Source organism: Lithobates pipiens, unplaced genomic scaffold (assembly GCF_037356315.1).
Source record: "Lithobates pipiens isolate NorthernLeopardFrog02 unplaced genomic scaffold, aLitPip1_a1.2 Scaffold_23, whole genome shotgun sequence".
Lineage (NCBI taxonomy): Eukaryota > Metazoa > Chordata > Amphibia > Anura > Ranidae > Lithobates > Lithobates pipiens.
The window spans coordinates 311,482,314-311,499,647 of NW_027507785.1; the positions used below are offsets into that span (position 1 = coordinate 311,482,314).

The 17,334-nt window shown below is 43.1% G+C and overlaps 1 protein-coding gene and 1 non-coding gene across 6 annotated transcripts in view; both read left to right on the plus strand.

The window, feature by feature from the left end:
* Window positions 1-17,334, plus strand: part of SERBP1 (SERPINE1 mRNA binding protein 1) — a 41,435-nt gene that overhangs the window by 16,806 nt on the left and 7,295 nt on the right. Inside the window, exons 2-6 of one of the 5 annotated variants that reach the window (XM_077450509.1) lie at window positions 263-458; window positions 4,772-4,915; window positions 5,000-5,083; window positions 14,450-14,524; window positions 16,890-17,106. In XM_077450509.1, the coding sequence (XP_077306635.1) occupies window positions 263-458; window positions 4,772-4,915; window positions 5,000-5,083; window positions 14,450-14,524; window positions 16,890-17,106 (716 nt within the window). The remainder of the gene's footprint in view (window positions 1-262; window positions 459-4,771; window positions 4,916-4,999; window positions 5,084-14,449; window positions 14,525-16,889; window positions 17,107-17,334) is intronic. The other 4 variants (XM_077450510.1, XM_077450513.1, XM_077450511.1 and 1 more) reach the window with 4 other exon arrangements.
* On the plus strand, window positions 12,287-12,419 carry LOC143928682 (small nucleolar RNA SNORA21). Its single transcript, XR_013262511.1, has one exon. It is a non-coding gene; the product is annotated as a small nucleolar RNA SNORA21 (small nucleolar RNA).

Here is a 17,334-nt window from a genome sequence, read left to right on the forward strand (position 1 = left end):
GGCCATGTATACAGATCATAATAAAGTGGGAACTCCTAATCTGAATACTTGTGGTGCAGAGACTGTACTGGAGTCATGACAGCCAGCAAATTATACAACTGACCTTTCTTCAATGGCAGGGATCTTCCATTTTAGTTAGACTCTAATGCTTTGCTGATGGGGCCCCTGGCTGTTTGTCACAGCCGCTTGTTGAGAAGCACAATGTTCTGTTTAGGTCGGCTGCACCGTTGACATTCTGACACGTGCTGTTTGTGTATGACAGGAATCAGGAGGGTCGGTAGGAGACCAGACCAGCAGCAACAACCAACACCACCACCACAGCAGCCAACTTCACAGGCCCCCCTGGGCGAAGGGAAGCCCATCGACAGAAGGCAAACAGACAGGCGGCCTCCCCGCGAACGTCGTTTTGAGAAACCAGCTGAAGAGAAGGGTGAAGGAGGGGAATTTGCTGTGGACAGGTAAACCTTGTACTCCTGGGGAAAAAAAAAAGTTTTCAACATTGCTGTATGAGCAAATGTCATAAGGTTAAAGGATACGTTCACTTTAAAAAAGAAATAAATGCACATCTTTTTACCTGCCAAAAAAAAATTTGCTTTTTTTTTTTTTTTTTGGGGCCTGTAAACTGGAACCAACGATCTGCTGATCTCTGGTGCAATGCTTTAAAGGTTCCAATAAAAAAAAAAATGCACATTTTCTTTACCTGCAGATTGCTGGTGCCATACAGATCTTTCTATACATCTGTGTACCCCATATGGGCAGGCAGATTCACTGGCACAAAGAATCGATGAACTACCATGGCGCTCCACAGCTGTGATGGTTCATTTTATTAACTACAAGCCGACAGCCGTAAAGGATTTCAGGGCTTGTTCATTCAGAGCTGTGTGAATGATGCAGCAGTGTGAGCCGAGCCCTGCATGGCCACGCTGATTAAAAAAAAAGTGATCGTTAGTATGGAGAACTTCTCTCTGTACTGTCGTCACAGGGTAGGGTGGGGAGTGGCTGCGGCAGTGGGAACATGTAACCCGTTTCAAAAGTGAACTTATCCTTTAAAAGTGAATTCTGCTTAAAGAAAATTAGGGTTGTTTGCATAACCTCTTGAAAGCTTTTTTTAATCAGATATATTGTTTGAAAAATGTAGCGATAATGGTGTTTATTTTTATTTATCCCCCCCCCCCCTTATGCCGTAAAATCTGTTGTGTGTTTTTTGTATTGTTTCCATAAAATGCAGTCTAATGAATGTTGTTCCTGTACATTATTTCGCTTTGCCTTCCTAGCATTAGTAAAGTATTGTACTGCGTTAGCCTTTAATTCAGAATGTTTAGAGTTTAAAGCTTAAGTTGGCTAATATAGGATATTGCTTACAGGAGCAGTATAGCCAAAGCTCGTTTGGCTGTTCTGTGGATCACAGGAGTGCAGTTCGTTCAGCACTCCTATGACCCATTTTCAGCAGAGAGTGGACTGAAGTCCGCTGTCGGAGTCGGTCCAGGCTTGACAAAGTCATGACCATGGAGTCGGGATCCACCCAGATCCTAGGCCCAGCACCCGACTCAGCGAGCTGCTGAGAGCCTGAGCCGGCCTCAACCCGTCCCCTCCACAGCCCAGTGCTCCAGTGAGCGAAGAGAGCTGAGAACTGAGCGATTGGCTGTGTTCGATTGCTTGGTTCTTGATGATAGAGGTGCCAGGGGACAGATGTAGTATCAGAGCGATGCTACATCCTCCTAGGTAAATGATTTAAAAAAAATACTTATTTTTAAAGATGTAAGCTTTTTAGTTGTGCCTTGGATGCCATTTCAGCCTTTGACGTATGCATAAACAAGGGATCTAAGAGGCCTCGAAAGCTTGCATCTTTTAATACCTAAAGCTATCCAATGAAGGATATTGCTTCAAACTTTGCCTTCACAAATACCAAATTCACTATATGTTCCCATAACGTGGTTTTGCTCCTTTAGGCCTGATTCACACCTAATGCATTTTTAGTGCATTTTGCAGATTTGCACTACAGAACATGTTCCATAGGACACCATGCTAAATGGACTGTAGTGGAAAGCTGCAAAAAGCACTAAAAATGCATAGGTGTAAATCAGGCCTTAATCCTGTGGCAGGACTCCCAACACTCACAAATGCGGCCTTGCATCGGCTGCAGTAATCTTAAACTCTAGTGTCATTTAGCCGCAACATTGGGCAATGCATTAATCGTCGCCAAACCTCACACAGCACTACTGTGCTCATTTTGTGCCTCGTAAATGCGTGACTAGCATTTGCCACACCCACAAGTCAATCAGTTAATCCCAGTGACATGCTTCTCCAGGAATCCAAATGCAAGAGATCAAGGAAATGTAGTTTCACAAGAAACTTCCCAGGCTTCCAGATATATATTAGCACTGTATAGCCAGCCCAACATTGCCTAGTGAATTGGGGGCTTTGATCTGAACTCACAACAACGTTAAAGAATCAATTTGTTGAGGCAAGTGATTTCTTGTAGGAACTAACTTTGTTGGCTGGGGGGGGGGGGACTGAAGTGTAATACATGCCTATAATGCCGTCTCATGTTTCTCGCTCTCCCCTATCAATACGCAAATATAAATTTTCGATTAAATTTTGTTTTCAAGGAATACCTCTTTTGAAACCCAGTGATGTCCTCACTGGGGTCTGTCTGCTGGTCTGTGCTTCGAGTCTGGTCAGAGAGACCGGAAGGCTCCTGTTTGCACAGTACCATGCATCAGATCTTTCAAGATTATTTTATGAAAGAGCATATGCCTGGCATCTTTTAAACATAAGTGCTGCAGACTATAGTTGTATAGTCTTTTAATCATTTGTCTGAGCATGGATGTCAGGCATTTTGTTCTGAACTATATCACTCAATCATCAAATGATAGCTGACAGCTGTGAGAAACAATGATCACATTGATCAGGTGGAGAGGGGATTGATGAATGAGGTGGTCAGACAGGAAATTAAGGTTGGCTCATGAATTCTGCTGCAGCTTCAAAGGATTAAATTATGGAGGTGAGTCAGTGGAGCTCCAGGTGAGCAGAGATGGGAAGAGAGGGATAAAAAGCCACCAGAGATCCTCCTAAAGAGTAGTATTCAGTTGCACATATGGGAAAAGTATAAAGTTGCTGGATACCCATCCTAGGATCAAGCAACCTATTGCATGTGGAGAATAACTGTCTCCACGCGGAGGATACTAAGCTAAGCAGTGCAATAACTTCTCCGCTGGATGTGGAAACCTTGCAAAAAGATCTGATCAAATGAATGGGTTGGGCAACTACATGGCAAAAGAGGTTAACGGTAAAATAATGCATTTGGGTGGCAAAAATATGAATGCAATCTAAACATTGGGGGGAGAACCTCTGAGGGTCCTAGTAGATGATAGGCTCAGCAATGCCAAGCTGCTGCTAACAAAGCAAACAGAATATTGGCATTTAAAAGGGGATCAACTCCAGAGATAAAATAATTATCCCGCTCTATAAGACTCTGGTCCGGCCGCACCTGGAGTATGCTGTCCAGTTCTTGGCATCAGTCCTCAAGAAGGATGTACTGGAAATGGAGCGAGTACAAAGAAGGGCAACAAAGCTAATAAAGGGTCTGGAGGATATTCGTTATGAGGAAAGGTTGGGAGCACTGAACTTATTCTCATCTGGAGAAGAGACACTTGAGAGAGGATATGATTTCAATATACAAATACCGTGCTGGTGACCCCACAATAGGGATAATACTTTTTTGCGGAAAGGAATTTAACAAGACTCGTGGCCACCTATTAAAATTAGAAGAAAAGAGGTTTAATCTTAAACTATGTAGAGGGTTCTTTACTGTAAGAGTGGCAAGGATGTGGAGTTCCCTTCCAAAGGCGGTGGTCTCAGCGGGGGGCATCGATAGTTCCTTGAACCTATTAGATAAATGCCTGAACCACCACAACATACAGGGATATACAATGTAATTCTGACATATAATTACACACATAAGTTGGACTTGATGGACTGTTTTTTTTTTTTTTTACCTCACCTACTATGTAACTGTGTGGGTGGTAGCACTTGATGCTTGCCAGGGTTTTCCAGAAATTCTTGCATCGTGCTAGGTTGCGATCTGGTGAACAATCGTAAAAAAAAAAAAAAGCCACAAAATAGGTTACTTAGGTTGAAAAAAAAAAGTCCATCTACTTAAACCAACAAAAAAAATTAAAGTTCTTCCAAGTGGATTCTTCAAGGAGGTTGGTATTGATCATAAAAACACCCCCAACGCGTTTAATGGCCACTTTGTCAGGAAAAAATTGTACAGTACACCTTCAATAGGTGTGTGTATTCCTTCACCCCGGAGTATAGTGCTTGCATAAAGAAAAAGACCGACCACCTTGTAGAATCCACGTGGAAGCACCTTTTTACTGAATGGACGTCCCTGCAGATTGTAGAGTTGCAGGGAATGGAGAGTAATTGATTTCAACAAGGGAGAGGACTTTGCTACAAGTGTGGCAAGAGAGTTAAGATTGAGGCACAGCTTTAAATCTAGTCTTTCAAATAGCCTTTAGTTGTATTTTAAGAAAAATGTTACTGAAGGTAAAAAAAAAAAATATATGTACGCCTTACTCTATTCTCTATAGTATGTGAATCGATTATTACAGTTGGCCCATTACCAGCAGGACAGTAAGTATCCACTGCATTTTTTGCAATGGGATTCTATTTTTTTTTTTTTTTTTTCGCCCTCTCAAATGGTAGCATAGTAGCTTTAACACTTGCTGTTTTTTTGTATACTCCTATTTTCATCTTTCCCCTCCAGGCCTATTGGCGAAAGACCTCCCCGTGGTCGTGGCGGCCCCGGTGGAAGGGGACGTGGCGGCCGTGGACGTGGCATCGGCAGGGGTGATGGCTTTGACTCTCGTGGCAAACGTGAATTTGACAGGCATAGCGGAAGCGACCGAGCGTAAGTGGATTTTGTTTTTTGCTTTTCTTGTTGTGTTCCCGATACTCCTTCTCAAACACTGACAATGTAACTCATTTTTGTTAGTTCTTCTTTCAGTGGCCCGAAGCATGAGGACAAGAGGGGAGGAAGCGGATCTCACAACTGGGGAAATGTTAAGGATGAAATGAGGTTGGTTGTAGTAGCTTGCGGTTACCTTTTTATTCCTTCTGCTTGTACACTAAGTGGAGATTTTAAGTTTGTAAAAATACTTTGGGCTTGCAGGGGTATAGAATAGATCTGTTTTGGTGTGAGGGTTTTTTTTTTTTTGTGTGGTGTTGGAAAATTACTCTTGCATGATTGAGTGGACAGTTTCGGTGGATTAGCTGCTATAAATATCTAGTATTGGGAGACCAGGTTATGTTAACGCTTATAGTGGACCTTTCCCTAAAATCTGCCGTTTGACTCTCTAAAAGGGATTCATTAGAATGGTTTCATATGAGCTATTAAAAAATATAATTGCATCATACAGGTCTTGATTAGAAGCAGCAGTGCGCATCTTACCTGACAGTGCCTTAGGCACACTGTTGTAGCATCATAGGATTATCATGAAGGGAGGGTTGCGTAGGAATAGCTGTCTGTTAGCCTGAACCTCCACTAATATGGTTGCTGATAGCAAGAGTCAGCTACACAGTGCTGTTGAATGGAAGAAGTACACCTATGAAAAAAGGCAGCTGAATGCTGCCTACTGTCAGTGTCCTATCATCATTCCCAATAAATAGACTGGTCTTGCACTGTTTTAAAAGGTAAGGTTGCCAAAGTCTGGTCATTGTCAGACTTGGCGTTTGCTTTCTCACCTGATGAGCAGGTGTAATGCACATTAGATGAAGCACTTCATAGAAGGAGCTGTCAATCCTACAGAGATTTTCCAGCATGTGAAAATATCTGCGAAGTGGCTGCTACATGTCCTGCTTGTTACATTCGATCTAGTCTGTTAAGGTATGGCTACCCGATGTCAGTGTAGGCTGAATACCACAAGGTTTTGTTCCTTTTCAGATTTTGGGGTTTAAGTAGCCGCAATCTACCTTACCACGGCCAATACCACGGGTTTAAAGCTGATCTCCAGCTTTTGTTACACTGGCCTTTCATAGAAAGCAATGTGTTCTATCAATGAATACAAATCCTTCCTCTGGCTTGGTCAGAGAGGTGTGCTGATGTGACAGCCTCTTGTTTGGGAGCCACGTCACATGACCGCACAATTGTCAGTTAAAGCGACGCAGTGCCGAATTGCAAAAAGTGGTCTGGTCTTTGACCAGCAAAATGGTCCGGGGCTGAAGTGGTTAAGGAGCTCTTGACATTAGAGCTTCCCGATTATTTTTATTTTCTCACTGTCTTTAGCTGTCACAATGGTTGTGATTGGGAGCCCCATCCTACAGGCTTCTAAACATAAAAAGTGACTTGGAGCGGTCGGTGACAACAGTCACAGGACTGGAGGCACACAATTGATAACAACAGGCATCTGGCTGCAAGCACACCTATGCTGCCACAATGGCACTTTTTTTTTTTTTTTATTATTATTCGATATGTCCTCCTGTTCTCCAAAGATACTACAGAGCAGAGCATATCTGCTGGAGGCTAGAAAGGCTAGAAACCACAGGTTGGAGGTGGGAAATAACAACGGGGTGTATTAAATGTTATGAGACAAACAAATCTAGGCTGGTTCCAGTGCTAACCCACCCTTCTCACAATGCCAATCACCTGGCAGATGTAATTTTGTTGCTTTAAAACATGGTGCCACTGGCTCAGAACAAATGTACAGATAAGGAATTGTTAATCTAATACATTTTTAAGGTCAGTGACTCAAAGTCAGTGGGTGAGCATAACCACCAGGTAACTAGCAGCTATAGGCATCACTCCAGTATCGGTATGTTAGAGCCGGTGATAGGCTGTAATAGTAATCGGAGCGGATTAATTGGATTCCCGCCTCCTTCCACGGCTTTCCCCGTCCCACCGGGAGACCTGGCCAGACAGCCAAGCAAAGGCAGGATACAGTATACTGGAAGTGATGACATCCTTCGGGAACCATGGGCACCAGCTTTTAAAAAATCTAAAGCATTGAAAATCACTGATCTTGGTGTTTTTTGAATGCTTTTAATTGTAGAAGAGGGATTTGGGGTCTGGTGAACCCAGATCTCTCTAAAGATTAAAAAGTACCTGTCACTGCCTATTGCTGTCACGAGAATGTTTACATTCCTTGTGACAGCGATAAAAGTAAAATAAATTCATTCAAGTAAGTTATTTTAAAAAAACAAACGTAAGTGCCTTCGTCCTCCTATACTCGCACGCAAAGGCAAATGCACGTGTCTTTCCCGAACTCACCTAAACAGCGATCATCCCACACGTGAGGGATCGCCGCAAATGTTTGATGGGCAGTAATTCTAGCACCAGACCTCATCTGTAAATCTAAAGTGGTAACCGGTAAAGGCTTTTTTTTTTTAAAGTGGCTGGGGTGGGACAAGTTTTAGGGGAGTCTGTTTAGTCTTGCCTAGGGAAACGCAAAAAACAAAATGCACCACTGATGGTAAGCATAGAATCCATTGCCAGTATCTGAGCATTGCAGTTGGCCTTTCTATGTTGGTGGTTTTGCTTTTTTGCTCCGCTTGTGCCCTGTAGCATTCCATACGTTTCTGCTGGTGTTGGTGGCACCCTGAAGTCTGAAGTTTTGGGCTGATAAGCACTGGCTGTGCAGCATGATAAGCTTTCTCCCCATATTAAGCCTGTTGAAGAGAATCTGTTGGCAGCCATAGACAAGTTATCTAGTATGAAAATGTTGCTGTCTCTCTCATGGTCAAGCATCCAGGGGACAAAAGTGTTCACTGTACTATTTAGTGTGATACAGAAAATCATTCAAATCTTTATAGCACAATTATAAAGAAATATTTATAAAAGTCACATTATGCAATGAGTTGGGGAAAGTGGATAGGCAGTGCTGGATCCTAGTGTGGTCACATTGGTATTCATATCCAGTAGTAGTAGTATTGTAGTGCTTGTACTGGTCACGGGGCTGACAGCTTTTACCCTCCAGAGAATTCCCACGGTATTCTTGGTTTGTAGATCCTCAGCACGGATTACCAGTGCAAATAGTGATTACTCCCATATGGAGTCAGATAAAAGATTAAAAGAAGGCCAATGCATTTCAAGGGTCCACACTTGCCACTTTCATCCGTGCTTAAAGAGGAGCTCCATTCTTTTTTTTTTTTTTTTTTTAAACCAGCTGCTACAAATACTGTAGCTGCTGACTTTTCATATAAGGACTTTTACTTGTCTTCAGCTCCAGTGATGTTGGCTCAAGAGCAGGTTCTTCAATCTGCTTTGGGTGCAGGCTCCGGCACCTTTACTAGGCCATCAGGCTTCACAGCCTATTGGCCTGCGCATCTGCAAGTCGCACTGTTTTCTGAATGGTCCCACCTTCTGTTGGGACCTGCGTGTGTCATAGAAGGCAGCGGAGAGGAGGGGCCGGACATACTCTTGGATCGCTGCAGCAATCTTATCTGGGAGCGAGAGCGGTACCTGTCACCACCCCCCAAAAGTGCCAAATGTGTCACGGGGGGAGGGGGGGTGAGCAAGCAGAGCTTCCCTTTTTGGGTGGAGCTCTGCTTTAAAGATACAAGACCATGTATATGCCAGACCAGTGGCTGATGAGTCCTGTGCATATTATACCGGTCAAACTAGTTTTAACATTGTTCCCTTAATGATATTAAAGTCTTGGGTGTTTTTTTTTTTTTTGTTTAAAAATAACAAATGTTATACTTATCTGCTCTGCACATTGGTTTTGCACAGAGCAGCCCAGATCCCTCTCTTCCCGGGTCCCTCTTTGGTGCTCCTGGCCCCTCCCTCCTACCAAGTGTCCCCACAGCAAGCAGCTCTATGTCCATTCAGAAATGGAACCATGGCTTGGCCCCGCCCCTTATCTCTCCTCATTGGCTCACTGACTTTGACAGCGGGAGCCAATGGTGCCTGCTTCTGTGTCTCTGCCAATATGGAGGGAGAGTCCCAGACAGCCAATGCTCTCGTGCAACATCACAGGATCAAGATGGTGCTGAGCTCAGGGAGCTGCTGCACACAAGTATTTTTATCTTAATGCATTAAGATTAAAAAAAAAAAAAAACCTCGAATCACTTTAATGTTCTCAAAGTGTTTACTGAAAAAATGCATTGATGATATACTACTATAGCCCCAATCTTCTCCCCTTCCCCTCTTCCGGCATGGACTAGAGTGATTCTGATTGGTCAAATCTCCTAATCCACTGAATGGGCTGCATGAGATCTCGCTACCTCTCGAGACGCAAGTACCATGGGGAAGGTTTACGGTGTTCTCCTTTTGCATTTTTTTCTGTAAAGGTGAAGTAACTTAAGTCCTATACATTGTTCCCATCTTTAAGCCCCAATGCAATGGGAAAATTTGGTTTCCTGAAATGTTTGCTTCCTCTTTTTTTTTTTTTTTTTTTTTTTTTCTACTTGACCTTACATTGGAATAAAATTGTGTCTGGACTCTTAGTTTGTGGTGTGGCACTTCAGTTATAGTAAATAGAGCATATTTACCATTCAGCTGTTCCCCAGAGTATGCACTCTGTCTGTCGCAGTCATACCGACACTAGTGCCAGTTTATCAAACAGTGTTTGGCGTAAAGCATATACGACGCAGGAATAAACTATATGCAGGGAGTGAGTCTGGGGGAGGGGTAGGGGGACCCATTTCCTCAAGGCAAAGAGCGCTGCTCAAATGGCCTCTAAACTACCCATAGATGAAGTACTCTTCTGTATAATGTGCATCTTCTTCTTTTTTTTTCCTTGTACTTTATCTGCCGCATGAGCACAATTTATGAATTGTGAAGTCAAGTGCTGCACTTGCACCACACCCAGCGTGTCATTCAGAGATAATTTCACATGAAGCAGTTGAGTAGCCACTTTTCTGTAGTGTAAGTGTGTTTTTTGGCAGGGGATTGGTCATAACATTATGATAGGGTGCTGGACTTTGTTGGAATTTGGCTCGTTGAGCGTTTTTAGTTTACAAGCTGCAAGCAAAAACTCTCAGGTGTGAAAGGGGCCTCAGTGATTGCTGCATGTCGCAAAAGATGCAAGAATTAGACATCAAGTCGCGGTCCGTATACAGCATCCGCTGTCCGAATCTGATTGGACAAGCGTTTTAACATCCGTTTGTGTGTGTTATCTATGCAATTTTTATTGACTAGAATGTCCATTTGTCAACTTGGGAACACACTGCTATGGTGCTCAGACACGCACAGGGATGGCCTCTTTTCTCTACCTGACAACAAACTATTTGGTAATCTGTCCATGCAGACAAAGGCATCTGTGGGCAGGTCCCAACTTCATCACAATCTTGCCCAAGCCTGATCCGGCTCTGTGATGTCGGCAGACAGCGGACTTCAGCCCACTGTCTGCTGAAAACAGGTCACAGGAGTACAAAACGTATCTGTTTTCCTGTGATCCATAGAAGTACAGCCAAACGCGCTTTGGTTTTACTTCTACTTTAACCACTTCTCGCAAAACAACGTACCCGTACATCGGTATTTTGAAGCTAAATAACGGGGGTTATGGCAGCAGCTGGCTGCCATAACCCTGGTATTTTCAGGGAGCGCCATGCGTTTCTCTTTTACTGCTTGCCAAGCAGCCGCCCCAGTTTTACTGTGGCAGAATGGCACGGCTGGGTGGGTGAAACAACGTTGCCTTAGGTCGCTTCGCCTTTTGGACACTAGGGGCGCGTGTGCTGCAACCCATGATCGCTCGTGACAGCGAGTACCGGGATCTGTGTGTAAACACAAATCGTGGTTCTTTCAGGGGAGTAGAGTCAGATTGTGTGTTCAAGTATATCTTTCCACCTCCCTCCCTCGACAGTCCCATCCCCCCTACAATTAGAACACATCTAGGGAGCACAGTTAACCCCCTTGATTGCCCCTAGTGTTAACCCCTTCCCTGCCAGCGGCATTTATACAGTAATTTGGTTCCTTTTTTATATAGCACTGATCACTGTATAATTGTCAAGTGTCCAATTTGTCTGCTGCAATATCGCAGTCCCAATAAAAATCGCAGATTACTGGCATTACTAGTAAAGAAAAATAATAATGCCATAAATCCATCTCCTATTTTGTAGACTCTTTACCAAACCAATATATACCTTATTGTGATATTTATTTATTTTCTCCTTTTTTAACAAAAATATGTCGAATACATGTCGGCCTAAACAAGGAGAATTTTTTTTTTTTGTGGGATATTTAGTATAGCAAAAGATATTGTGTAGTTTTGATTCTAGCGCAAAAATAAAAACCGCAGAGGTGAATCTAATGACCCCAGAAGAAAGCTCTATTTGTGGGGGAAAATATGTCAATTTTGTTTATTGTACAGCGTTGGATAGCCGCGATTGTCAGTTAAAACGACGCTGCCGCGTATTGCAAAAAAAAAAATGGCGTGGTCATTGAGCAGCCAAATCTTCCGGAGCTAAAGTGATTAAGATAAAAGTGGTCTCGGCCACAAATTTGCCGCAAGATCACACAATGGCGGGAGAAGTGCCATGGCGGGAGAAGTGCCCCCTCCCCTGCTTACCAAACCCACCGGTAGCGGCGGAGACTATCTCGTCCTTTCCCGGGGAAGATTGCCACTGCTCGGCTCCATAGCATGGAAGGCCGAATGCGGCGTCAATTCCGCCCATAGCTCTTAAAGGAGAATTGTTTTTATTTATTTTTTGCGTTTAGTGTAATCTCATATTTAAGAGTTCCTGTTATGCTTTTTTTTTTTTTATTTATTTATTTATTTATTTATTTTCTATTACAAGAGATGTTTTCATACAAAAAGTTAAATATAAAAAACATTGAAGGCCCCCCTCCTGTCCCGACAAGCTTGCGCACAGAAGCGAACACATACATGAGTAGCGCCCGCATATAAAAACTGTTTAAACCACATGTGGGGTATCGTGACGACGTTGGAGCGAGAGCAATAATTCTAGCCTTAGACCTCTGTAACTCAAAACTGTAAACCTGTAGAAATTTTTAAACTGATTGAAAGGATCATATTTTTGAATACCTATTCATAGCCTGTGCAACATATTATCTTTTTTAGTCACTTCAGAGCCCCATAAAAGTTATTGGGCTCTTTTTAACATGAAAGCTGATCTCCAGGTGCAAAATATTAATACCAAACTCCCAGCACCAGCCATGAGTTTGCTTTAACCCTTGAATACAAGATGTTTTATAAATGCACCTTAGTAGACAAGGCACTCAAAGCCCAACTCCAGGAATTGCAAAAAAAAAACTGTTCAGGACAGGGGTGACCGCACTGCAAGGGTTAAATGCTTAATAGTCGAGGAGTAAGATGTAGTACCACCTCTTCTAAAAGCACTTGTTGTGTCTGTTTAGTGGCACTCTGAGTTGTCGAGGAAGAGGAGATAAATGCACTGCTTTTGGGTGAAGAGTTGGCGACATGTGCCGTACTGCTTCAATCGGTGGTGTGACATTTTTTTAGGCCAGTTTTTTTTTTTTTTTTTTCTAATCTCTTGACACCAGATATCTCTGTCTAGTGTTTTGTTGGGCTAAATAAAGTTGTAAGTAAACCTGTTGTAGGTAAGTTACAGGTTCCCTCTATAGTTGGCTCTGTAAACATTCCTTAGGAGGGTGCCCGGCCTGTAGGTTGCTTGAAGGTTAGGGGACTTGTAGTGTTGGTTAAAAAACCCACCAACAGTATATCAACTTTTTTCCTTAATGAGCAAAAGTTGCTCTACCCTGGATGCCCATGATGCAGTAATGGTGGGAGTGCATTACCCTCCTCCGCCTGTATTGGCATGGGACAGCTCCAGAACATGCACCATTTTACCAGGGCTCTTCTGAATGGATAGAGGACATGGGAGAAGGACGTTCTAGGGGGGAGGGGTGCTGCAAGGAGAGATGTATAGAATATCTATATATATATATATCTATATATATATATATATAGATAGATAGATAGATATAGATAATCTCTATCTATCCTCTATATCTCTCTATATCTCTATCTATCTATCTATCTATCTATCTATCTATCTATCTATGTCTATCTAAATATAATTACATGTTAGGCTTTTAAACTATCTGACCCATTGTATAGCATTGTTTAACCAGTTCAGCTCTGGAAGGTTTAACGGCGGCAATCAGTGACGTAGTGAGACTGTGACATTGCAGTGGACAAATCGGACCCTTAACTGACATTTTTGGGGATCAGTGCTAAAAAAAAAAATTTGCACTGTCACTGTACTAAGGACACTAGCAGGAAAGGTGTTGTCAGGGGTGTTCAAAGGGTTATATGCATTTCTGGGCAGTGCCTACTAGCTGGGGGGAGGTGCGTTGATTGGGGGAAGGTAAAGATTTATTTTCCTGCTTAGCAGGAATACAGGATCAGTTACATTCTCCTCCACAGAATGACAGTCTTGTCTTTCTATAGGAAGACCGCCGTCTTGCCTGTTTCCCAAATGATCGGCGGACATTGCTTCTGCCAGACCCACAGATTGGCTCCTGCTGTGTCCAATCACAGCGGGAGCTTTTAACAAAGCACTTCCATAATGTGAAACGCGTCAACCTACCTGCATTTCACCTGTCTGTACCCACCCAGTGCTTTTAATATTTATGCTTCAATAAAGACTGTATACTTTCTGTGTGGGTGTGCTTCCGATTCACTGTTCCATGTTTTCTGCTGCAGTGGCAGGGCGTGCACCCCACATCACAGAAGCAACATTCAAATGTGTTATTGATTGCATCCTCTTCCCCCCTCTAACCTAGTTTACATCACATTTATTTTTAAAGTGTCACCATGCCACGAGTGTGCGCAATTTCAAAGCGTGACACAATTTTTCAGACAACAATTGAAGCCAGAGATGGCCAGCTGCATAGCATTTTGCCCACTTGGCTATTTCCCCAAAAAAGGGAGGGAATTGCAGTCTGCTTACATAATTTGTAATAAAAACATCTTCGCCATTCTGAAGCTTCCCTCCAACCACTTTGCATATTTTATATATACTGTGATTCTGTACTTGCCAAATGCTGCAGGAATTTCCCTCCACTGAGTCTGGCTGCAACCATTTTAATTGTGGGCAGCTAATGCTGCTGCCTGTTCACTTCCTGGATTTACACAGAGGCACGCCTCCAACCATACAGCTCTCATTGGCCCTCTTATGACCCATTCCTTCTAGGCAAACTCACAAGTGAGAGAGCTGTGCATGTCAAAAGCCTAGGCTTTTTTTCAGACAAGAAACAGGAAGTGGGCTGTATAAGGGATTTACTGCCAGAAAAAAGTTTTACTATCCAAAGTTAAAACAAGGACAGAAGATTTAATAGATGGAAAAAAAGGACTTGAGGTCGGCTTTATTTTTTTTTTTTTTCAGCTTCAAATCAAAATCCTGAAGCTTGTTTGTAGTGTTCTGGTTTGCCTATTACAGATGCAGAAAATGCCATTTTTTTTTTTTTTCTATTTTAAAAATAAAAACAAACCCTGAAATTTCACCCCTCTGTAATTTTCAGTGAAATGGACCAGTCGACAGTCACTGAGGAACCAACTGAAACCGAAGATCAACCCGTGGTAGACTCCGAGAACAAGTAAGTCTTAATACTGAGATTTCATTTGCTTACGTTTTGCCTCCCTGGTTCATTCTTCACCACGTCTCATGAAAATAACTTAAAGCTTTTTTTCTTTCCTTATTTTATAACCCTTGTTGGCCTTATATCATCACTGCATCTGTTTTCTGTGCAATGGGGGCAGATCATGGATAGGAGGGGCTACACATAGCTTCCTGAAAATGGCATATGATTCTGAGCCTTGATTGAAAACTTAAAGCGGAATACCATTATTTTTTTTTTTTTTTATGGCACCCGATCTGCTGTAAATTCAATACTCTAGTAATAAATTTGCCATTTTTAAGTACAACTTTTTTTTTTTTTTTAATTAGGCCCATTAGCCTAGCCGACTAGGACTCTTTGAGGATAAGGAGCTGCTGGCTACCCAGCATGCACCTCCTGATTTTGCTCATTCTACCAGGGCATAGCGCAGGAATAATTTCTTGTTGCCATCACAATGGGTGGCTATGGAGGAAGTGCCCGCCCCGTTACAGCAATGCAGTCCGGAGGCGATGCCCACTGTCTCCTGGGAATGACGACTCGCATCTCCTAGGAGCAGAGGCACCACTGGAAATGATGTGTATCGACGCGGCCCGAAGGAGAAAGAATACAGGAGACACCCTAGCAACCAGCCAGTAGGCAAATAAGCCACATGTTCAACTTGCAGGAATGTACTGATTGAGATAAAGATTAAATTATTGGTGGAACTCTGCTTTAAATCCAATAGATGAAAGGGGGTGGGCCAGTGACTGTCAGGCTGGGGAGGAAAGGGCTAGATAAGAGGTAGGCCAACTTGGGACACCAGCTGTGATGAAACTACAAATCCTGTCAGACATTGCAAGATGATGGCCACGGGGTAATACTCCCCAGAGGCATAAGCATGATGGGATTTGTTGTTCCATCACAGCAGGAGTTTTGAGGTTACCCAAGTCTAGGCTAATCATGAATGTCCTCCAGCCAGGAAATTTGGTGAACTTTATCTGAGTTGCTTCTAATGAAGCTCAGTGTCTAGTAATACCAAAATAAGTCATTTCAGTATGGGAGAAGAGCCTGAAAAACTGCAAGACTTAAGGTAAGGCTGGACATCCGATTTAAAAGAATGAGATTAGTGTGTGGTTTTATTTTTTTATAATCATTTTTGCCTAGCTGGATGCAGATGCTGCTTCCGTCCCCCGCCAGCTCTAACACGGAACCGAGTGATCGAACACCGATCGCTCAGTTCTTGCAGCTTCCTGAGCAGAAAGTGGCTGTCAGTCAGCCGCTTTCTGTTCGGCCACCCTCACACACTGGAGGAGGGCTGGGGAAGGGGGCGAGAGTGGCCAGCTCAGACCCTCGGTCTGCTAAGCCTGGTGACGGTCCAGGCATGCGGGTGGATACCATCTTTATTGTTGCAATCTTGTCTGAGCCTGGACCGGCTCTGTGATGTCAGCGAACAGTGGGCTTCAGCCTGCTGTCTGCTGAAAACGGGTCACAGGAGTGCAGAACGATCTGCACTCCTGTGGTTCACAGGCAAAGTACAGCTAAACTAGCTTTGGCTGAACTTCTCCTCTTTTAAATACATTTGGGGGTGATTTGCTAAAGGTATAGAGTCTGTGCAGTTGCTCTAGATCTGAGGGGAACATGCAAGGAAGATAAACTGCATTTTTGCTTGCACATGATTAGATGATTGCGATCAGCAGCACTCCACCTGTTGCTGCAGCACTCAAATTTAGAGCAACTGCACTTGCAAAAAAAATAAAAAATCAATACCAAGCTCCCACCACCAGCCATGAGCACTTTTTTTTATTTATTTTTATTTTTTTACACCCTTGAATACAGGATGTTTATAAATGCACCTTAGTAGACAAGGGGATCAAAGCCCAACTCCAGGAATTACAAAAAAACTTCCCTTTTAGTGGGGGAGGGGGTTGTTCAGGACAGGGGCCCCACTGCAAGGATTGAATGCTTCTCACTTAGAGGATGAGGAGTAAGAGGCAGTTCCACCTCTTCTAAAAGCACTTGTTGTGTCTGTTTAGTGGCACTCTGAGTTGTCGAGGAAGAGGAGATAAATGCACTGCTTTTGGGTGAAGAGTTGGCGACATGTGCTGTACTGCTTCAATCGGTGGTGTGACATTTTCTAGGCCAGTGTTTTTCATCACTAGACACCAGATATCTTTTGTGTCTAGTTTTTTTTTTTTTTTTTTTTTTATTCTGGTGGTCAGTTTTCTGCATATTTAGTTGTATTGTGAAGAGGTTCCAGATATCTCCTATAGGTGCTTCCTTCACCAGGCACCATGTGAAGATGCATTATCGGCATATGGGATCACTGTCCCCATTCTTTAACTGACTTTTTTTTTTTATGTTCAAGGGAAAACGAGGTGGAAGAAGTTAAGGAAGAAGGACCCAAGGAAATGACCTTAGATGAATGGAAGGCAATGCAAGACAAAGCACGCTCCAAAGTTGAATTCAACATCCGAAAACCAAACGAAGGTGCTGACGGCCAGTGGAAAAAAGGCTTCGTTCTTCACAAATCCAAGAGTGAGGAGGTAATGAGCGAGGAGGTAATGATCTGTGCTACACATATGGTAGGCATTATGGTTATATTACATTTGCTGTGTGCTTGCGGACAAGCTGCTCAGAACTCTTTGACATTCTGAAATGATTCTTCATAGGACTCGGGGTTACTACAATGCCAAAATTAAGCAGAATGAGATTCTAGCCAGGAGCAGCTTGTTCTAAATGCTTGCTTGTTTGTGGATATAGTAGATTTTGCATGAGAAGGTGTCGGGGTTCCAATCTGCGTGTGCTATTCA